The 24,728-nt window shown below is 27.1% G+C and overlaps 1 protein-coding gene across 2 annotated transcripts in view; it reads left to right on the top strand.

The window, feature by feature from the left end:
• The window catches only part of LOC136976620 (enolase-phosphatase E1-like), a 51,134-nt gene extending 28,318 nt beyond the window's left edge, over nt 1–22,816 (top strand). For both annotated transcript variants that reach the window (XM_067271957.1, XM_067271956.1), the window contains 8 exons: nt 2,926–3,085; nt 4,554–4,670; nt 5,014–5,088; nt 8,394–8,463; nt 14,559–14,674; nt 14,760–14,853; nt 19,025–22,122; nt 22,298–22,816. In XM_067271957.1, the coding sequence (XP_067128058.1) occupies nt 2,926–3,085; nt 4,554–4,670; nt 5,014–5,088; nt 8,394–8,463; nt 14,559–14,674; nt 14,760–14,853; nt 19,025–22,122; nt 22,298–22,372 (3,805 nt within the window). In that variant the 3' untranslated portion in view covers nt 22,373–22,816. The remainder of the gene's footprint in view (nt 1–2,925; nt 3,086–4,553; nt 4,671–5,013; nt 5,089–8,393; nt 8,464–14,558; nt 14,675–14,759; nt 14,854–19,024; nt 22,123–22,297) is intronic.
• The last annotated feature ends 1,912 nt before the right edge of the window (nt 22,817–24,728 follow it).

The following is a 24,728-nucleotide window of genomic DNA, read 5'->3' as shown; positions in this document are numbered from 1 at the left end:
AGTAAGGAGTATATTTTAGAAAAACATTAACTATTTCTAAGACTTCAATATTTACACAAATAAATAATTTGCTTATATATTGTTTTCAAATTTCATAAATTTTTACTGTAATAGTAATTATATTTAATATATCTCGCCAATCTTATGAAGCTTCACAAAATTTTAACTTATCGCAAACGTTTTCAGTCCCCTTAGGACCTTCTTAAAATTTTGCAAAGCTTCATAAGGTTAGTGAGATATATTTGTTAATGCTTTGTTTTTAAGATGGATTTTAATTATATTTAAATTTACTTTTTCAGATAAGCCAAATTATGTTGAATTTTGTGGGTTTCTTTTTTATTATTAAAGTGTTTTCATTAACTGTAATCAAAATTCTAATGAGGATTTTTAATTTACTGTTAATTAATTTATCTTTATATTTCAAAATACATGTCTTTACTATTTCTATTAGTAATACATATTTTTTTCTTTGTTCAAAATATTAATTTAATCCTATTTAATTCTCTATATTACTATTTGATGCTATCTATATCTGTATAAAATTCTTATATCCTTTCTTTTAATGTTTTTCAAGTACCAAAGGAAACATGTAAATTTTTGATTTTTAAAACATTTTTCTTTTCTTTTTTATTATAAATGCAATGATATCTTATAGACAATCTTTGTCCTATAATGTTTTCATTATTTACACAGTTTTTTTTTCTATTTTTGCACTTGTTACTTTAACTTCTTTCATACATTACCTACTATATAGTTATTCACTCTCATTTATTTTCTTTGTAAATTTTTGATGAATTGAATCATATAATTTTATAGTAATTTCTATTCAAAAACCTTGTTTTATAACTAAATCAACTATAAAATTTGGAGCTTTCAAATCTTTTCCCATAGAATAAAATATAGGTTTGTCAAAAAAAAATTGCAGTGAATCCAACTTATAAATCATTGAATAATTAGATTAAAAGTATGTATTCTTATAGATATTTCTAATTTTAAGTATATGTTAGAAACGAAGTTGATGTTCTGTAGACAGCTAAAGAATATGCTATATTATTATTTTATATTAAATATATTCAATGATCAGTTTATCTCAATATATTTTCATATTTAATGTAAAGACATCTATTGTTATTTTTCATTGATCATATTACAAAGAAAATTATATCAGAAATATTTATAACTTTTTTTTAATTCAAATTCAGTATTCTTGATTTTATTTTTCATCTAATTTTACATTTAGTCATATTATATTAATATATAATTTTTCAACTTGTTTCATTTTCTAAAACTATAATTACAACATTTGAAATTGTTTATATGTTTGTTTTATTGTAAAAAAATAGCTTCTTTAATTAATATTCTATTTATTGATTGGATATAAACTTTTCCTGGAGCTATTTTAGAATCTAAAATGAAGAAAGGATAATTATTAAAGTAAATATTTATTCAGAAAAATAAGATTAATATCTTTTTAAAATTGGAAACAATTAGTTCTATAATTTTTTCTGAAAATTTCAATGAGAACTTTATGCTAACTTTAATGAATGAATTTATTAAGTTTTTTAAAAATATGTACAAAAAAACCTTTTATATTCAGGTTTTCACTTCATCAAGCAATAAGGAAAAAATGTAAATATCAAAAGTACTCACAATTATGCCTTTATAATTTACAACTTTTTGTTGTGTTTATTCAATAGTTTATTGATGATAAACTATTTGATGATAAGACAATAAATACTTTTATCAGTATTTTGGTATGAGTTGATACTATTTTTTTTTAAGTAAAACATTAAATAACATTCTATACTATAATCATTTAACCTTGATATATTCAAGATTATGTTTCACATAAAACTGATAATTTTATAGATTCAATTTATCATATTATATCAATGAATGAACACGTGACGAAATTCACAATTAAGTTGCAAATGAAACATTATAAAAATTGTTTTTATCTTCACGACTAGATGCATACATTTAAATGGAATGTATACGTGTCAACACCACCTACAAGAAATCCTGGGGAAGTCATGCCGACAGGGCTTATGCCCGAAATGTGTATCGGCCTATAGGAGTTTCCGAATAAAGATGATGTAGAAATGTCCTGTGTCTATCTATGCACCTAGTCATGAAGATAAAAACAGATAAAAGAAGACATGGTTTCAGAATACACACAATTATAAAAACTGTTTTTCATATTGTTTTATTTAAATTATTATTAAATTTGTGAATTTCCTTATATACTGATAATCATGATAGTCATTAAGAATGATTTTGAATTGTTTTAATTTATTATTTCCTTTAAATTGGTATTTATTCATTTTTAAATCATCTTTTACTTTTCAAGATAATAATATGAATTTAAGAAATTCAAAAATGTTTCATAACAAATAAAATTTTAAAGATAACTGTGTAAATAAATTGTATTTAAATATAAGTAATGCTATGAAGAACACTGTAAATTTGAGCAAACTAATTTTACTTTTTCGTAACAATTAAAAATGAAGTTAAAACTTTTAAATTAAATATATTTGAACTTTACTGCATTTATATTATTTTATGTTAATGTAAATACTCAGTTTGGTTCTTTTAGAGATTGTCCACAGAACAATCTCTAAAGGGACCAAGTTCATACTTAAATCAGTAAATAAGAACCTATCAGACTTCATTTTAATACTCATCAAATACTTAGTTTAATTGCTAAAATATATTATAAAAATATTTTAGTTTGATTAATTTTTACTTGAATTTTTGATAACATTTAATTTTAAAATTAAATTAGTTTACAGTTATTTTTTTACTAGTTTAAATACAGTTTATATTTAGCATTGGAAACATTGTCATTGATCATAATATTGTTTATCATTCAGATATTTCATTAAAAAAATGATTGTATAATTTATATATATATATTTCTTTCAGATTTCAGGATCACTCACCTCCTTATAAAGTAGGTCTTAGTGTATCCCATGATAGTATCTTTTCTCATGATCATAGCCCTGTTAATATGGATCCTGATGAATTAGAAGAATTACAGACATCATCACTTTCAATTCCTAGAACTGAAATGAAAGGCTTTAGGGCAAGTTTATTTAAAAACATAAAAATTTGCTTAAATTCTGTCATGAAGTGATTATATTTTTAATTAATATTAAACTAATTCATTCAGATCATTTTGTTAAATTAAACAAATAACATATCCTTCTATTCTTCCTTACATAATTTTTTAAAATAAAAAAGTGATGTGAATTTAATAAAATTGTATAAAATACAAATTTACCTAATTCTGTTTTTACACAGTTTTGATTTACCACAGTCTTTTCAATTCTCTTTTTACGTGATTTGTTTTGATCTAATACATTTCAATAAATTTACTTTCTTAAAAATCTCAATTTGATTTTAATTCTAATAAAAAAATATTTACTTACTTTTCTAGAAAATTAAAATAAGAATTTTTCTTTACAAAAAGAAAGAGCAGAGTTTACTTTTAAGGTTGTTATACACACTCAAGTAAATTTATAGATTTTGCTATTTTTTTTGTGACACTTAAATGTGTGCAGTAACTTCCAGTCTTTCATTCCAACTTTATCTTGTAATTAAACCAGTCAAAAAGTTTAATTTGAACGTGAACATTCACTGACAGTTTATTTGTATGATTGCAATTCTTCCAATTTCTTCAATACGACAGCATCTCTGAACACCGGTAGTTGGTCATGGCTTCAGACTTCATCAATGGGGCCAACCATTAGTTTTCTTCACATACATAACACTAAATAGGCACTAGTTTCCTATAAAAAGTTCTCTCATGAGGCACCTCATGGTAAATTATCTGTGTTGGATTGACTTATCCCAAAAGTCCAATCCAAGTCAATTCTTTCAATATAGAATAGATTTTGTATGCTATCTGGTGTTAAAAGCTTGAGGTATTTTGATGTATAATTGAAAAAAAGTTGAATAAAAATAAAATCTATATAAACTTATAAATATATATATATATAAATAAGATCATTAAATAAAATAAAATAAGATAAGATTTATAAAATAAGATTTATATATATTATATATATAAATCTATATAAACTTATATTTCACTAATAAGTAAGTTATAATTCTCCCTCTTCTGATGTATTAACTAAAATTGAAATATTTCATTTAAAACACATTGTATTATTTTTACTGGTTTTTAAGGATTAGAAATAATCTTCCATTTTTCCATACAAACAACATCTTTTTATACAGATTTTTTTTGGGGGGGGGAGAATTTATGCCCAATTCTGCTTTTACAAGGTAGATATTTTTAGATTGCATCATCACTTTGAGTTTTCATTAGATTTCCACATACCTTTTAATATTTAACATGAAAACAGCATTAATAAATGTTTACGACTGTTTTAAGCAGTCTTTAAGCTTGAACAGAATTCTAAATATGAATGTTAATGTTCTGTTAATGAAAAACACATTTTGTAGTTCATATTTATTTCCAGTTTTTTTTAAATTTATTATTACAGAATTTGACATTATAAAACAACAAACTTTTACAAATATTGTAGGATGAACTATTTACTAGAGTTAGAGCACGAAGAGATTCAGATGATGAAGATGTAGGGCTTCCACATAGTCCTTGTACTAGCCCAACTACAGCAGATGTTCTTTCTCAAGGATTAAAGGTCTCTCTATATTATAGTTATTAATAAATGAAAAATTACATAAATGCAATTATAAGTAACTTATATGAAAATATTAAATTATTTTGAATTATATTTTCAGATAAAAAATTTATTTAAAAAATAATTCACATTACAAATATCATTGGTTTAATAAGAATATGTATATAAAATAAACTATATAAAACATAAAAGTCAAAATTGAGAGTATATGATCATAATAATTATTATTATTAATGTATTTCTGTTCTTAAATTTAAATTTTTAATATTTAAAATTCTAAATAGAGATTTAAAGTTATGCATAAAATTATAAAAAAAATAATTAAAATAATGATTAATTTCAGGAGAAATCTACAAAATCTTTAAATACTTGTAGTGCAGGAAGTCTTCTTAGTATGGAGAGCTTAGAAAATGAAGAGGCAAGTATTTTTACTCTAAAGCAGTGATTTTTCAAATGTTTTAAAGAGATGCCTCTTTTTTGTAAAATAATTATTGCGTCCTCAACATTTTTCACACATGCATACTGATATATAGTTTTCTTAGGATGTATTTTGTTTTAATAAAACTAAGGATTTCTTAGTTTTTTGAAAGTACACAATTATATTTTGAACAAAACAAAAGTAAAATAGCATACAGAGATAAGTGAAGTGTGCAATGCCATAATGTTGTAAATGCCATTTTTTTCTAAATACATTGTGTTTAAAAATCATTTCTTCAATAAAATGTTTTCTACTGCAAAAAAAATATTGTGGTGATAGTGGCACTGTAAGTGGCTGTATTTTGAGGTTTAATTTACGTGCAAACCATAACATTCTAAGTACCAGAGTGCAAGTCACATGAATTTTGATGCTTAAAACATTACAGTACAACTTATTGTTTACATCATTTTATTATTCCAGAGAATTTGTAACCCAGTGATTATTTTTACCATTTTATTGTAAAATTGAAATGAATTCCTTCACTAGAAAAAGTGTTTATCTCCCCTGAAAAGTTTGGTTTTTGCATTTACAACATTATGGCATTGCACACTTCAAGTATCACTCTAAGAAATCAAAGTTTGATGAAATAATGACTACAGTGTAGTTAAAATTTGATAACTCCATAACCACAATGATAACATAACCAGTCCTATGTCAATATTAATTGAAAAAATAATACATAAAAGTAAGAATAATAAGTAACAAAAGATACATTGTATCTGATACAATATATAATATAAATATAGAAATTTGAAAACTAACATGAGTAATGGATACATATATTAATAAACTATATGAAAATAATTGAGAAAAATTACATAAAAATAAATATTACATTATTTTCTATTTCTATTGTTTTCTATAAAAGTGTATTTTTGGTTGCTCCTAGCTGCTTGTAAAAGTTTTTTATTTATTATTATTTCTTTGTAGAAATTTTTTATAAATTTATTTTGTTCCATCATAATTTCACAATTTATATGAAAACCCAGACAAATTAATAATTAATCCGGACCATGAATTTAAAAACTGGCTTGTACAAGTGAAAACTGGCCTGGTGGCGTGGCAACACTAGAACTTGCAAGTGTTTCTATACAGTCATACCTCGGTACTCGAACGTTTCGGAGCCCGAACAAATCGGTACTCGACCAAAAATTTCAAAAAAAAAAAAAATGCCCCTGTTCCCGAACAAAATTTTGGTACTCGAACGGGAAAGCCCGCCAAGTCGACGCCGACGCCACGGCGGCCGGACGTCAGCTACGAGACAGTCCAGTTAGGCCTAAATTTATTTAAATTATTTAATTAAAATTCCAATTATTAAATTTAGCAAGAGATGGCGCTTAATGCCTAACTCTAGTACCAAATTATCTTAAATTATTAATATTACTAATAGCCATTTGCTAGCCCGATAATACGGCAGTTGTTGGTCTTTACGAGACAGTCATTGTTTGGCATGCACATTAACTTACGCTGTGCTATATTTTTTGAATTAGCATCCTTTTCTTTTGATTTATTAGCCCTTAAACATGGGTCCCAAGAAGAATAAAAGTGAAAGTGGTCAAGTGAAAAGGAAAACAGTGAGAACAACAATCGAACTGAAAAAAGAAATCATTGCTAAACACGAAAATGGAGTGCGTGTTTCAGATCTTGCTGTCAAATATTCTATGGCTAAGTCGACGATATCGACTATTTTAAAGAATAAAGAAACAATAAAAAACATACTAGCGAATCAACTGGGGATTGGAACGCATTAATCTATTTTACATTATTTGTAATGGGAAAAAATGATTTGGAGTTCGAACATATTGGTACTCGAACCTCTTTCTGGAACGGATTATGTTCGAATACCAATGGTACCACTGTATTACTAAAATATCAAGTACATGTAGGGTTGTCCTCAAAAGTAAATAATGATAATTTCTGTGTGCTCCGTAGAAAGGATCTCATCTTGTAGTTTGAGAATCACTTTTCTAAAGTAATAATAGTTTTCAGTAAATTTTCATGATTAATAATATTTCAAATAGTGTCGTAAGAATAAATATAAATTAAAATATTATTAGTAATATCATAGCTTTAAAAACTTTTTTAAATAAATAGAAATGAATTTGAACATTACTGGATAAGTACAGTGAGGCTTCATACTTCAAATTTAATTTGTTCCAGGAGGCCATTTGAACTCTTAATTGTTTGAAGTCCAAATCAAATTTTCCCATTAGAAATAATAGAAAGTGGAATTAATTGTTCCCAGACCCTAAGCAATACTTATTTTGATAAACTTAACAGCAAATACACACAACTTAAGGTAAAAAGAATACAATTAAATGTCCTGAATAATGAATTAAAACATGAAAACAATAAATGAAATATGTAAATACTGTATAATAAAATGAAAAATGCATTTACTGTATCTTAGTGAGGAGTGGCAATGTTCTATTTCTTAAGGTCACTATGCACCTTGCTTGACACTCTCACAAATAATCCTCTCAGAGATGATATCATTAGCTAATTGCTTCTCATTTATCAACATTAGGAGTTTTTCATCTCCTTAATAACATGTGATCTCCTTGAGGTCAATACCATACTTTTAGCCACATTTGCTGCTTTTATTGCTTCCTTGTTTGTAAGAATAATGCACACTGTCCACCTTTGCATCTTAAATATGGCTACCAGATCTGCCATAAAACTTATTACAAACCATATTCATGTTTTGCAATAAGTTTTTTCACCTCAATCATTGATACTATAACCTTCAAGTTAGGCTTTATTGCTTCCACACTTTTCTTGGATGACATGGTTAATAAGTAGAGGTTACATTATTTTTGGTGTATTTGATAATATAAGCAAAAAAACACTGAAATACACAAGCGTAATTAATGCTAGAAATGCTTTCACAGCAAGTGCAAGAGATGACTTTGATGCACAACAAATGGCATTTTACACAATAAGTGCATTTTTTCACTGCACACAAAGTTTGATCCCAGAAGCATTATTCAAACTCCAACTTGAATTTCTCTTGAATAGAGCATTTGAATTCTGGAACATTCAAAGTATAAGGTACCACTGTATTAAAATTTTTTAAAAAGCATATATTTTTATATTATTATTAATCAAGATCACATAATAATTTTCAATACACAACAGATAAATTTTTTAAAACAATAAAATTATAATAGACTAATTAATGTAGACTAAACTAAACAAATAAAAGTTTGATTTAATTAAACTGTGTATTTTATCATATTTTTCAGGATTCTCTTGGACAATTATCCTCTGGCCATTCATCGCGAGCATCACTACTAGATCGTTCAATAGGAAATGGTAAAAAAAAATCTTAAAATCTTAATCTTGATTTTTGTTAAAATATATTATGTACTATCTACTAGTAGAAAGTAAAGATTTGAATCACTTAGCTCTGATAAATAATTACCTGATTAAAACTATTCTTTTTTTAAATAGTGAGTAGTATCTTGTCATTTCAGTTCAGCTTCAAAATCTCTTTTCAGCATAAGTTAATTTTTTAAATAAATATATTCATTTATTATATTTTTTCAATTTGTTGTTTAATTTTAATATAGTAAATAAATACATCTTTTAATAGTTCAGTTATTTGTCATTTCTTTACATTTTAAAGAAAAGTTTTTGTTTTTGAAATCTTAGTGAATAAAATTTCCATTTACACATACATATATCAGTTGTACTGTACATACATCGAGTTTATCTAATGTAATTTTTTTTATATTAAATTTATAGATTCTGTAGTGATTTAACTATAATATTGATTATTTTATTGTTTTGTTATTTTTTTAAAGACTGCACACAATTATTTTTTATAAAAAAATATTTTACCAAAAAGTTCTAAGATTTAAACTGGCTGTATATTATTGAAAGGATAAAATTATTATTGCAGTAATGCTACCTGTAGTATTGGAATATTTTCTACCTTGTCAAATTTGCACTTATTTGATGAGTAGATTTTCAAATTATGCTCTGTACAGAATGATACTTTGATTATTCTGTAATTAACATATTTTATATGTAAAGTATTTTATGCATATTTTTCAAATCAAATTTTAATTTCATATTATTAAACATTAATAAATTAGTCAATAATACTAGTGATATCTTTTTGTTTAAATAAAAAAGAATACAATATTATGTATACTAGAGATTTTATGAAATTGTTTTATTATTCTTTTATATATTGAATACATGCATACATCTTTAATGATGAATGTATGGGCAGCAAGACAAATAGAAATTATCCAGATGATATCATTTATCACTTAGCTAATCTATTAGAACTAATAAAACTTGTTAATCATTTTTATAGAGTATGCTCATTCAAATTTCAGTTCAGCTTCAAAATCTCTTTTCAGCATAAGTTAATTTTTTAAATAAATATATTCATTTATTATATTTTTTCAATTATCCTATTGTTGAAATATAACACAAACTTTTAAATCGTATTGATAAAATAAATATTAAAATACTGAATGAAAATATTTATTCTATACTTTTACTTTCCTGGCTGTTATGTATATGTAACAAGGGAAAGTATTAGAATAGTGTCAAATTGATCCTCCAAGTTTTTTCAATTCTGCATGGTTTGAGACCTCCTGAATCCAAAAAAAAAGTTTGTCTGTGTGTGTTTTAGCATTTATTTTGCTTAGTATCTCAGGATGAGGTAAAGATTAAGTAACGAAATTTGGCATCGTAGCAGCTTGTACTATATATACGAGGGATTGATGGTATTAAATTTTGGTGGTTAAAGAATAAGGGGGTAGAGACAAAGGGAGTGGTATGTATCTCCAGTAGGGTTGGACTTAATGACAATTTTACACATTATTAACATTTATACCTTTTTATAAAATTCATCTCTACCCTCAAAATTAAGCTTTTTACCATTTTATGTTAATTAAAAATATAAAAAGTTTTTAATAAAAAATATCATAACAGGTGGTGCCACACACAATTTCATTAAGTTACACTGTAATTAAAATTATAAAAGTTATTTTCTAAATAAGATCTCATAATAGCCAGGAAAGTTATGCAACTTGTTGCTAGATTTTTTATTAAACAAAATCAAGAATGTTAAGAATATTCAAAAATTCAAATTGCTAAATTTTCTATACACGAACTTCTAATACTTGTATTAAAAAAGTTTTTAATAAATTTGATGAAAATTTGTCGATAATTAATCATTTTCTCACCTTGTATCATGTTAACTCATTTTTATATCTTGTTGTCTGTTATCAACAAATTTTTGTTAAGATAATTTAATTTGATATAAAAATATAATATATAGTGGATCCCTGATATAATGCACATGTCGAGCGGGAAACAACACCCGCGTTATAAGGTGAACTGCGTTATACTGAGCAGCGCGGTGTAACGTGGTTCAACTCTTTACTTTAGCAATAATTTCAAGCTTTTCTTTCACACTGTAAGCTTTTCTTTTACTCATCATGCATACAATAATTAAACACTATTCAAAATACATTCAGGAACTCAATACATACACAATTACTCAATATGCAGTAACAACAGGGCTTAAAGCAGTCATGGCAATAAAAAAAAGTGAGAAAAGAGAGTTCACACTGAAAAAAAGCTAAAAAAGCTAATAGTGTTAAAATGAACGAAAACAGGCGTTATTAAAAAAAACACACAAACACATATTTTGTATCAATAACATTGCATATGATATTAGATTGATTATTAAGTGGACTGATAAGATTAAATATGAAAATAGTTAGGCTGAGTTTATACTCCAGAAAAGTGACCAGTAAGAGTGCATTAAGCCAGAACAGGCCCGCATTAAGTTTTCATGTGCCCCGTACAGAATTCCCACTGTTACACAGCAAAGCAAATGGAATAGTAACATAACTACCAGAATGTGTTTCCATATAACATACCAAATTTCAAATGCCATTTATTTCAAAGTACATTTTTTTGATTTCTTCATTAAAAAAATGTAATTAAAGAAGAAAAAAAAACAACTTCTGGCAGAATCAGTGGGTTGCATGTTCATTATATAGCAGGGGTGGGCAAGCAAAAGTTCAGTGGGAGCCGAAATGTAGGTTTTGCAAAATGCATGGGAGCCACAGTTCTGTACTTTTTTATTCTGTACTGCAGTTCTGTACCTGGATTTTATTATATAATATAGAACAAGTATTGAATTTTTTTAATAAACATATTTTCACAAAATTGTGGAAATAAAACTGTAAAAATAATAATAAAAAGCAGAAATTAACACTTTCAGCAAGAGCCACATAAAATTCAAAAAGAGCCGTATGCGGCTCTCGGAGTCTCATTTGCCCACGTCTGTTATATAGCAATACCACTAGTAATTGTGACCCAATCATTTATTTGGTAATTTTATCAATATTTTTTAAATGATTAAAAATAAAATTACAGCATTCATTACTGGTAATACTAGTCTCCAAATCTATTCCCCTGAATACAATAAAACAATTTGTTAGTCATTCGACCCACAACTGACAGAGAAGAGAGTTTATGAAAACAATGTAATTAAACATTTAGCAGTTTGTTGTCCTTCACAGTGGGGAGCTGGCAGAGTCTATTACTTTCACGGGAGAAAATACACAAAGCTTTCTACTACCCTCAAGTTGAAAAATATACAATCCCATGAAATTTAACAAATCTGACTGTTAATAAGCTAAATAATGAAATTATTTACAGAGAGTTGATATTTGATAAGTTTAGTTTTCTGCTCTTATAGATCAAATTACAGAAATTATAAATAAAAATCTCATTTTTTAAAAATTAAAATCATAAAATTTCGCTTACAAAAGATCGAGATGGAACGCACGCTTTTCATTTTTATAATCGCTTTGTTTTATTAGACACAGATATTATTCCTATATAGATTTATTAATTATAATAAACATACATTATGTATAAAATTACATTAAAATAACACTGTAATTAATGTCTGAAATGAAAAAGTAATTGAATCGAATCTTGCCTCCATATTAATTAACGCGTTGTTATGGGGGGCCTAGTAGAAGCTGTAATTTTCTGGGGAGGGGCACCAGGTTAACTGGGGGGGGTGTGCCCACCCATGCTCGTTCCTGGCTACGCCCATGTTAACGCGCCACAGTAATTAATTGATTACGTTGCATCAAATTAAATAATTTATAAAAATTGAAATAATAAATATGTTTATAAAATAATTGGCTGTATCTGTTCGCAATGATAATGTAAAACACACTGTACTTATAGTTTAGCATTTCCGATATTTAATTTTTTTTTGAATTTTAAATTATAAGAAAAACAATTTTTTAAATAAAGATTTACGCATTTATATCTGCAACTTTAGATAATACAACGATATAAAAATCCATCAAAAAAGTTAATTAAAATCAAGAAAAAGTATAAGTTTCTTTCGAGGTAAGGAAACTTGAACTTGTAAAAAGTCAGGTACGTGATCACATGATGCCCGTCTCCCCACTTTGCGTAACCAAATGGTCGAGGTTGAAATAAAACCCCAGCAGAAGTAAAAACAAACATCGGCACATGTATAGGACAATAAACTTGAACGGGAGCGAAGATGAGACATGACACCATGTAATTTATGCTAATTACCTTCTAATATTAAAATATTAAAATCTTCAATAAATTATAATTAAATTAATTTTTTGACTGAGTTCGACTAGATGCATATCGAAAAGCTAGATTAAAGTGAAAATAGCGGTTTTTCGATGCTAAATATTTACAAATTAATTTTTTAATTTGGTGCCGGATTGACCGCAGCTGTTCGAATGCGCACGTGCATGAAGAGTTTTATAGTTTGTCGAAATGGAAAATGAAGGACGCCGTTAGAATGCAGAAAACCATGGTGCATGCCAAATATATAAGCACCCACTTAAAACCAAACTTTTGTCTTTGTCTAAAGATTGTCTCTACAGAAGTTATTAATATTTAGGATATTAGTTTAAAATCTTGTATTTCCTGGCACGAGATTCGCTCGATCTTTAATTTTACAGAGTGCTTGAAAGATACAAGCTTTGAAACGAGTGTCCTACAACGTTTTATTTAATAATAACAGTAGAAATCAAATTTATTATCGCTCAACAATTATTTTTTCAGTTTTTCTACGGTAGTCAAAAACGAGTAAATGTCATTGTTTAAGCTAAAGAATAGCAAGCGGTTGGGAAAAAGTTTGCTTAGCAACTTACTTCAGGAAGTATTGGGTTCTATACGATTTTCCGTTGCTAAAACACGAGTTTCTACTGTTAGTATTAAATAAAATCTATTTCTTTCTTTTGTCCACTGCGCTTAAATAAATACAAATGCTAAAAATAATGCTGTATAAAAATCACTCTTAACGCCGAACTAGAAGTGTACTTGACTTAATGCAGCGTGATTATATTGAAGCGCTGCAAAGATCGGTATTTCACAAGGATACAAGCAAGGAGAACCCACGTGCAAATTCCTACAGCATGTGCAGAGTATCAAGCTTTGGGAAGCTCCTCGTTTTGTTAGTCTATATAAATGTAGTACACTACATGTGTGTATGACAGTGCCTTAACATATTGCGCACAGTTCATAAGGCATACGGGGAAGTGCTGGTTGCTATTTCGCTCCTGAGTGCATTTACGAAAAAAAAAATTTCACATGGGAAGTGAAAAAAGCTAAAAAAGTGAGTTTTTCTCAGAAAAAGCTAAAAAAGAGAGGAGCTATGAAAAAAAGCTAAAAAAGAGAGTCACTTTAAGCCCTGTAACAATAAAATGTGTGATATAAACTGGACCTGTATAAACGTGTTTGAGTTTATCACGTCGCAAACATTGCCCGTGCTACAACTGAGTGAATGGTATAGTGAGCAGCGCTATAATGAAGGTCCACTGTATTATTTTTATTAATGTTTCAGTGAATACAGTTGCAATATAATTTTACCTATTAATACTAAGTTAGTAATATAAAGTTCTTTAGTTACTCTCTTTGTGAAATTTGTTACAGTGGCAAATATCATCATGTTTACAGTGACATACCATTATCTATTAAATAATGAAAAAGAGATTTCAAATTTTAAAAACATTTTAATTATAATACTTTTGGAAGACGATATTTTAAATGATTAACCTAAACTATTGTGATAAATATGTAAGGTCCTACTTCTTTTATAATTGAAAAATAAATTAAAAATCAGAGAACATTTCAATTTATTTGATATCTTCATTTTTTATATAATGAATATTACAAAAGTACAGTATTTCAATATTTTATAGCAATTGCATTTGAATATGCAATGAACATATATATATATATATATACTATTAAAGCTAATTTTCAATTTTAAATACAGGAAAAAGTTTTCAGATTTTTCAAAAGAGAAATATATATAAGTTTTATTATAGGAAATAATACTAATTGTCTTTATTTATCTTTTATAGATAGTGATATAGACACTAGTCAGTCTGTACCACTTAGTCATGAAGCAGCACTTCATAAAATAGCTGTACGTCCTAAACGCACTCATAGATTGCCACGACAGAGAAGATTAAAACAGGTTAGAATAAAAATAAATATTATTTTATCTAAAATTCATTAAATTCAAAATAATACAATAATAAGTAAATAACTATTATTTTCAGTTAGCACCACAGAATACAAGTTTACCGATAACACCAGAATTAACTGAGGAAGGAAGAAAATCTCCACTCATCACCATTAAGAAAGAATCTGAAAGTAAACATATATTTAATTATTTATTACTTATGAAAAAATTGATGAGAATAATCCTAGATTTAAATTTATTGTGAATAGTTAAAACAAAATTTATTTGAAATAGAATATCATATTTACGAATAAAAGAAATTTTTTGATATGAACAATTTTCATATAAGAATAATAATTTGTATTTCCATTATAATTTAGAATATGAAGTAAAATTTTATATTATTTGAAATTATTTTTTAAAAAATTATCTTTTGATAGACTTGGAAAATAAACAAAATGACTGAAAATGCTTTGGAAATTTCTTGAGCTATGTTATTGATACAAATGATTTTTAGTTGTCAAAATAGTTACTACTACTCAATTTGTTTGCATCAAGAGATCTTTGACTAAGATCTCCTGTATTTGCTAATCAGAAACCATACCAATGTAATAAGTCCTATTAATAAACACGGTCCAAATAGACAAGGATACAAACAGAACAGTGGCGTAGTGAGGAGTGGGGGGCACGGGGGTGTATCATGCACCGGGCGCCACTCACAGAGGGGCACCCAAATGGTCTCCAAGACAAACCATATGTGTTTCTGGAGGGGGGCACCAATAAAGTGTCGTGCCCTGGGCACCAGTTATATTCGCTACGCCACTGAAACAGAAATTGATAAGAGTAAGGACATAGAGGAAAAAAGAATTAGTTACTACTTCTATTCATCCTCTTTGTGTGAATCGTTAGTTATAATGTCATAATTTATTGATAACTAATAAACTCATATGAACATTTTAGTGAAAATCAAACATTTGTAATTTGTAAACATTTTCAGAAGCTGTTAATTCCATTTTCAAAATAAAAAAGTAAATTACAGTTATAATAAAAATAAACTAAACAGTTCTAATGGTTGAAGAAATTATAAATTTAAAGTAATAATAAACATACCATTCAAAATCTTAAATAATTGAGAGATTATTTTTATATAAAAATTTTTGATTAATCTGAAACATAATCATATATTTACTGGATAATAGTAAAAAGTAACATTATTGGCTTTTTAGTAACTTTCCTTGGACTATATAACTTCTATAGAACATCAAAGCAGTGGCATTTGTCCTATGGGCAAACAGGGCAATTGCCTTGGGGCCCCAAACCAAACTTTTATAAGAAAATATTTCCCCAAAAATTCTCCTGAACAAAAATGTCTGCAGTCAACACAGTTTGGGGGGCTCCTTAATTCAAATTTTCCTGGCCACCCATGAAGCTATAACGTGCCACTACATCAAAGAAAATTATTAAATATTTAAATTTAAGAAAATTCTATAAAAATAAACAGGAACAATAGTAAAAATGTTTATTTTAATAATTTCACAACATAAATAAAAAATACAAATAAAATTAATAGATTAATGAAAATATTCCTAAAATCTATTGTCAAAATCTCAGGCATTACTATACTTGGGAAAAGGTGTTAAGATCTCTTGCATTGATTTACAATTATTAGTCACAGGGTCTTTATTATTATTTAATAGATTGTAGATATGAAGTTATATCTATACACTATGTTCCGATTCTTCTTTTCTAGCTATGGAGGAAGAAGATTCTTCTCAAAGCTTTGGATAGGTGCTTGGAGATACTGTCTTTCTTGATTTATTTTTATTGTGTAGCTCAGAGGTCTCCAAACTTTTTCAGAGGAAGGCCCACTACTAATTCTGACAACAGCAGCAAGCTAAAGCAATTTAATATCATACACACACATTATTATTATTTTAAATTTATATATATATATATATCATAGAACATTATAAAAAATTAAAGAAAATACATCAAACATAAATAAAATACATTACAAATATCATTTATTTTGGGAAGTGCATATAAGAAAGCTTTTTTTTTCTTTAACAGATAATAAATTTGACAAAAACAAAGTAAAATAATAGTAAATGCTTTTAACAACAACAATAGTAAACTGAAATTACAAAATGAAAACTTGTTAGCTAAAAACTATGAGAACTAAGACTATAAAAAGAAATCATACAAATTGAATAACTGCCCTTCAGACTGTACAGACCCATATGGTCACATAAAGGTCAAATTCATCAAACGATCCAGCAAATCATCCCAACAGGAGTTACGAAAACTATTGCCTGGGGATAACAGCTAGGAGACTGCAAACCCTCCAAACTACTGCATATTTTAAAGTGTCAGATAGCAAATTTCCAAATTCCAGATCTAGTTATGCTTGAACTTGATTCACATACCTTCAAACTTCGATCAAGTCTGTCCTAGCCACTATTACTCCAATTAATATGGACAAAGTAGCCAAAGTTGCTTGGTAGAAGTAACTCCAGCAACAATAGCTTCAGTGTTGCAACTCGAGAAATTCAATACTATAACCAGCAACACACTAGTTAGACAAACTCAATAAGCAAATTGACAAACTAGTGCAGGCACACCAGGATCACAGTGACCGTTTCTCTTGACATTCCTGTAACAGTTCAACCTGTCACAGTAAAAACATTTGTCACATAAAAATGAAAATGCAGGTCTCGCTTTGTCCGGTATTTTGACAACATTTTTAATAAGGTCCAATTTAATATGCAGCAGTGAAAGAACAGTATATTACTTGGATCCACAAGTGGCTGGGAGGTGACATTTTTTTGCATCAAGTGTGTATGATGCAATTGCAGACATTCCTCCTCTTTGTAATGAGAGATCTCTGAAACGACTATCCCATTCACATAGGAAACAACAGAACTTTGTATAGTCATGTTGCAGTTCTAGTAAAATGGCCAAGGATGACTTGATATATTACAATGTGATATTGCCAGATTCTCGCCAATGTTGCAATATATACTCAAGCAGTTGATCACTCAAATATGTTCTCATGTTATGCCGAAATGAGAGCCAGTCAAATTTAATGTCATTTTCATGTTAAGTAGCCCAAATTAGCAAGTATTTAGCAGGGGCAAATTCTCTGGGCTTGCTTAGCATGCACCACATGCTTAAGAGAAAGTTTTGACTGTCAATATACTTTTTATATGAGAACAAATATGCCAATAATAATTTATTCTAACTTGTAAACTCTTTTATCAATTATGTTTGCTTTTACATTGACAGCTATTGGGTTAGCTGTTTTAAGTCAATGCGATGCTTGCAGGAACTCGATTGGTCACTCGTGTGGAGGTTTTCCACAGCAAACAAGTGCACGCACATGACACCATTCAAAGCATTTAACACAGCCAGATTGTATCAAAAGCTTGCATTACCCAGTTGGCATACATGCATTGGGTACAAGGGCAGATCTATATAGAGATTAATAGGGCTTAAGCCCTGGGCCATCAGTGTCAAGGTCCCACAAAATTTGAATTATCATCATAAATTTTTAATACTTTTTCATTCTAATATATTTCACATATTTCATGTATAGATATAATGGGCTTTATAATAGTCCATACTTTTTTATTCACCAAATAATGTTTCTGTCTACTCCTAGAGATAGGCCTATTATTCTTATTACAACTTTCAGCATGCCCAAAAATTTTGGTCATGATTCACCCCTGGTATTTAGGTAGAAAAGTGTTATTAATAGATTTTAAACAGATATCATTTATCCGTTACAGTCTAATGTAAATAATTATAGGAAAAATTGTAAAAATTTTGAAAGTTTTCAGTTATTTTAATTATATTATTATTTACAATTTATCTTCCAATATTTGTAAGAAAAAGTAGCATTTTTGTATTGTGTATTTCAAAATCTTTAAGACAATTTAATATTACAACTTATAAAACTTGAATTTTATAAGTATTGGGTTTTGAATTATATTTATAGATTTTGAGAATGAAGATAACTTTTTCAAGTTATAAGAAATATTTTAAAATTTGGTATATTGTTGTTATTTCTTTCATTATTAGTATAATAAAAGATATTTGTGAAAAATAATTAAATACTATATTAAAATACATAGGCTACTGTTATTATTTATTTCATATTATTATTTTGAAGATCTAATATCAAATGATTATAAATTCCAGACAAATTTATGAAGTTCTAGCATATATCTATAAGATAATGAATTTAAAAAAAAGTACCATTAGTATGAACAAATTATTTACTTCTTTCTATTGCATGTTAAGACTATAGTATTACAGTTTTCTAATTTTTATTTTCACTAATAAACTAAATTTTAATTTTAGATACAGTGGAAATTAATAAAGAATTACCAAAACAAGATGAAAAGAAAGATCATATTCTTAATATTATAGCTTCAGTGCATCAAACTTCTCATTTACAACAAAAATCTAAACAAACTTCAGCTACTTTACCATTAGATACCAAATCTGTTGATGGAAGTCAGCTAATGAGAAGTAGATCTGCAGCTGCTGATCTCAAATCATATCAGGAAAATAGATCAAGAACTTATCTGTCAATGGAAAAAATGGAAAATATAAAAGATCAAAAGGAGATTAGTTATAAAACAAGCCAAAACAAAGGTATTGTTATTACAGTAAATAAAATGGAAACCACATTCAGTGTTGATGGCGATGTAAACACTTGTCAGGAACAGCGAATAGAAACAATTATTAGTGATACAGAAATGGAGGATTTTGCACAAATTGATAATAAACTGTATAGTGAAAATAGGAAAATCACGACTGATGTCTCTAACTGTGATATTCATAATTTTGAAAGAAAAATATGTGAAAAAGATGTATCTTCATCTAAAGATGAAAAACTTACTGCTTATGATGTCAAAAGTTTAAATAAAGAAACTGAATCACATAAAATATCAATGAATATGACAAATTATAATTTGCATAAAATAAAATGTGAAAATGAAGAAAGTACTACTACCATTATAAAAACTGGTTCATCTAATATTGAAAATTTATCTTCTGATAGTTCACAGCAATTATCTGGTTCCCACTCAGTTGCCGTTGTTACTGTCACCCAGTCTGAATCTTCTCATTTAATTAATGAAACAATTAAACTACCTGTTCTAGGTGCTTATGGTAAAACAGTTATCCACACTGGAGGAGATGTTTGGAGTGTTAATAACGTACAAAATGAACCTGAAGTAAACCAAAAGAATATTGGTGTTCAAAATCAGGATTCTCGAGCAAGTAATCGAGAAAATTTATTTGAAATAGTAACAACCAGTAATGAAAAAGAAATAAGTGAAAAGTTTGAAACTTCAAAACATTTTACTGAAAAAATTGCTTTAAGCAAAGAAAAAAATCCTGTTACACAGAAACGTTTTTCTGTTGAAATTGTTCCCTTCAGTCAGCGCATAAAAGATCCAAATTATGCATTTTCATCACCCAACAAAATAGAAAATAGATTTAGAAATGTTGATAAAGTTACAAGTAAGGAATCTTCTATAGATTTATCAACAAAAAAAGAAAACTTAACTGAAAGTATTGTTTATAATGAAAAATTAGAATCCAAACATCAAGAAACACCATTAGATAGTGGAAAACTAAACTGTCCTGTTCATATACGAATTCATCGTGGAAGTAATGTAGAAAGTTCTGATAAGATTGGAAATATCCTAAATCAAGTGGAACTTACAAGTACTTCTGTCTTTAAACAAAATTCACAAAAAGAAACACAAAAAGAAAATTCTAGTGAATTGAAAAAGTTAAATTCATTTATTTCTTCAGATGAAAAGAAGATATCATCTGAGAATACAAATGACAAAGGATTAAATAAAAGTAAGAAAACTGATATGAAACTTGACAATTCAGAACAAAATAAAACTGGAGAATTACTTATTAGAGCACAAGATAATAATACAGCAAGTTTTACAACTGATAGTTTATCAAAACAAAGTTTAATGGAAACAAATTGTGAAACAACAATAATGGAAGTGAATGTAAGAGAAACAACTCAAATTTGGGAAAAAATGGTAGCTGCAGAAAGTAGTTCCATAGAATCAAAGAATAAACAGTTGTCAAGAAGTTCTTCAACAACTTCTGAAGAAGAACCAGAGCTTTTAAGAGTATTTGCCAGAAGATCAATCAAACAAAAATCAGATGAAAAGGATATAACAGATAATAAAACTAATATTGAAGATACAGTTACTGTTATTAATTCTAAAATTTTAGATCAAAAAGAATCAAATATAATTAGTACATCAAATCACAGCACTATTATTAAGATATCAGAAACAGCCACACCTAAATCATCTGATAAATTACAATCTATTAACATTCAAAAATCAGGAACAGAAAGAGTTTCTCCTATATTTCAAAAAGTTCAAAAACTGGATACAGAAATCAAAAATCCAAAATCTTTAAAATCAGAAAAAATATATTCAAGCGATTTGAAATATTCAGTTGAAACAAAATCTGCTGGAAATCAAAATATTGAAAATGATTCTCCAGTCATGAAAGATAAAATGATTTCAATAAAAAGAGCTCCATCTGTTGAATCATGTCCAAAATCTGCAATTAGTGATGTTAAGACATCATGTCAACAAATGCCATCTGAATCTTTACCTGAAAAAAGCACAACTACAGAGATCATCAATAAATCAGATGACACAAAACTAAAAGGTACTGTACTTCAAAGGACTCCAAGTGACGGCAGAACAAAACCACCAATTGATACTAAGCCTGTACTTCATAAAATTATAAATGATGCCAAATTAAAAAATGATACAGATGATGCCAAAATAAAAAGGGTGCCATCCATAAACTCAGAATCGGAATCACAAGAAACTGAAACATTGTTAAAAGCCACTATACAAAACACCCAAACCTTATGTAGTGGAAATAAAGTAGTTGTGACTGAAAAATTAAAGAATAATGAAAAAGAGAATTCAGTTGCTTTTGCAACCAACAGACAAACTGAGCCACCAATCATATCAACTCCCCAGAGGTGGCGAAATAACAAAGTTCGTTCTCACACAACTTCTGAAGTCTCTCCATCTGATGTACACAAAGCTCAGTTGAGACAAAGGAAAGCTAGTGCTCCAGACCTACCATCTACAATTAAACAAATAGATGTATGTGCAAAGGAGAATTTATACAGCACACCATTACATGGACATAAACCAGAACCGCCTCCAAAATCACCTTCTGTTACAGCACTAGTTGCATCTAAAAGTCCTTCTCTTGGTAATACAACTACAGAAAATTCAAAATTAAAAGATATTTCTATTGCTTCAGTTAAAAATAACAAAGAAGCAAATCTTCCATCTTGGCTCCAATTAGCACAACAACGAAGAGAGCAAAGGGAACAACGTGAACGACTACTAATGGGTCCCACAACCACTACTTTCGTTTTAGAGGTATTTACAAATTCTCTTAATATGTATAAACTAGATAAATATTTCCTTTGAAAATATTAAAAAATGTATAACTTTCAATTCATATTGATTTCTGCTTTATTATTATTTAATTGTTATTAGAAAGGAACAATTTATTAGTTATATCAAACTGAAATGAATTATTTTTACTTTTCAGAGTTCTGGAAAGCCTACAAGAAATTCTAAAGTATGGGATATGGTCCATAATTTTCAAAAATTACAAATGACCTAGCAAATTCATCTGTGAATTTTGCAAATAATGTTATTGTTATTAATATTTGAACTATATTATTGAACAAAAGAAAGAAAACTATTTGAAACAGATTATCTTATAACATAGAATTGTATTCTTTGATATAAGATAACAACAATTATCACATTTTATAGTTTTTTATCTTATAAATATAAAAAGTAGTAATTAAGTGTTTCACTTAATAAATAACAAATAACTCTTTTATCTAGCCTTTAAAAAGTTTCTGTTTTATGAAATGCAGTACATTTAAGGCAATTTATAAAGGTTATTAAAATTTGATTTTAAGAAATTTATTGACAATTAAGATAAATTAAAATTTCAACACAAAATTTCTATTTTTCTGCCAAGAATAAGTAATACAGTTAACACAAAAAAATTCCATCTGTTAGAACTTTCTTATAATTTATCATTTAAAAAAATATCTCCTAAAAAATAATTGTTTTAAATTTAATTGTGAATTTCAGTTTTTAATATTACATTGTAATGTTTTACAATATTTTTCATTTTTTCTTTCGTCGTTTCTTGCAAATAAACATCCGTGTATTGATTAAAAATTTTAATGCACTTCTGAAGCATCAAAATTATTTTTATATTGAGTATATTTAATCTGCAAAAACAACTAGCTCTAATTAAATGAGCAAAATTGTATCTGGAAAAACTGATCATTCATTTGCAGATTTTTAAATATTTTATTAGGAAAAAGTATTTTCCCAAAAACAAATTTGTGCACTATCAAACTTTCTTTTATAACATTTCTCTTACATAAAACAAAAAGTTTTAATAGTTGATATTATACACTGAAGGATAAGTAAAGAGTAGTAATATTAATAATTTTGCAATTTACATAATCTTACTTAAAAATATCAAATATTTTTATCATACTTTATATTTTTCTAAATAATAAAGTTTATATATATATTGATTTATTAATTATTCCAAAATTTCTTCCATACATTATTTTATAGCTCTGCTGTATTTTCTGGCCGTTAATTTTTCTGAATTTTTGATTCTTTTAAATATTAATTTATTAAAATTATTATTTATACAAACTTTTTGAAAATAGCCATATGCTTCATAAAAATATATGAGGCAAATTTGTTGAATCTCTCTTTAAATGACTTGATATATAAAATATATAAGTTTAAAGATTTGAAGATACCTCAAACGATTTTTAAATGAAAAGATACGTAAACATACACAAAATATTTTTTCAATTAAAAATTTATTTACTGAAATGTCATCTAATTATATCAAGTCATTTAATTTCTATCAATGAAAAATATTGTAATATTTGTAGTTATGATATATATAAAATATATATATATATAAAATGTTTATTAAAATATTAATGGATTTATATGAATAAATATATATATGTGTGTGTATATTACTAATTCCTGGTAGAAAAGATTAAACCTTTTGTCTAAATGTAAATTTCAATTGAAATAATGCGCAACAGAATGTGTCTTCCTATAATTAATATTTCCTTTTATAAATACCTGTAAGTATTGATTTGTTGTTTCTTAATTTAAAATGTTAAGATGTGGCAAACAGGTCATGAATATTAGTTTGTCTCCAGAGTAGAAAAGTGCCTTCATTTATGCAAATTCAATATATTGAACTATTGTGAACAGAACAAAATTAACAGAAAGTTGATGGCACAAATGCATATGTTATGGATATCACTTGTCATATATAAAATCTATTTTAATTTTGCCTATAGATTAGAAACTACCTAACTGATTTTCTGTTTCACACTCGACAATCTTTATTATTTTTTTATTGGCCCGAATGCAATATAGTGCTAAATAGGAAAAATTGTTTGTGGAGCCTTAATTTAAAATAAAATAAAATAAATGATGTATTTTTGCATATTTAAGGATAGCTATGAAAAATTTAATATGAAAAAATGCATTGTAAAAATATTGTATAGCACTTTGAACCTATAAATTTTATTTTAAAGTGAATATTGTATTTAAAAATTGGGTTCAATGTAATGGTGTTTTTTTAAAGATATATCTTAATATTTACTTTGAATATCTTGGCATCCAAATAATTGTAAACACCATATAACCTGCTTAGTTGATTAAAATGACTAGTTCAAATGTAAGTTAATAGATTGTCTAATAATTTTGGCATTTATGTTTTGATTATTCACAATATTTGGCTATTAAGTATTAATAATTGGATAAATTTGATGTTATAGATACTATTGATAACTTTACTGTTAAATAATTATAAATTTAGTTTAATAAATTTATAAACATTTAGAAAAAAGAAATAACTCGAGGTTTATACTTGCAATTCCACAAAAAGTAATTTGTGAGTCTCCCTC

The sequence above is a fragment of the Centruroides vittatus genome, unplaced genomic scaffold, assembly GCF_030686945.1.
Source record: "Centruroides vittatus isolate TY-2023 unplaced genomic scaffold, ASM3068694v2 contig_417, whole genome shotgun sequence".
Classification (NCBI taxonomy): domain Eukaryota; kingdom Metazoa; phylum Arthropoda; class Arachnida; order Scorpiones; family Buthidae; genus Centruroides; species Centruroides vittatus.
This window is presented reverse-complemented; position numbering and strand designations above follow the sequence as displayed.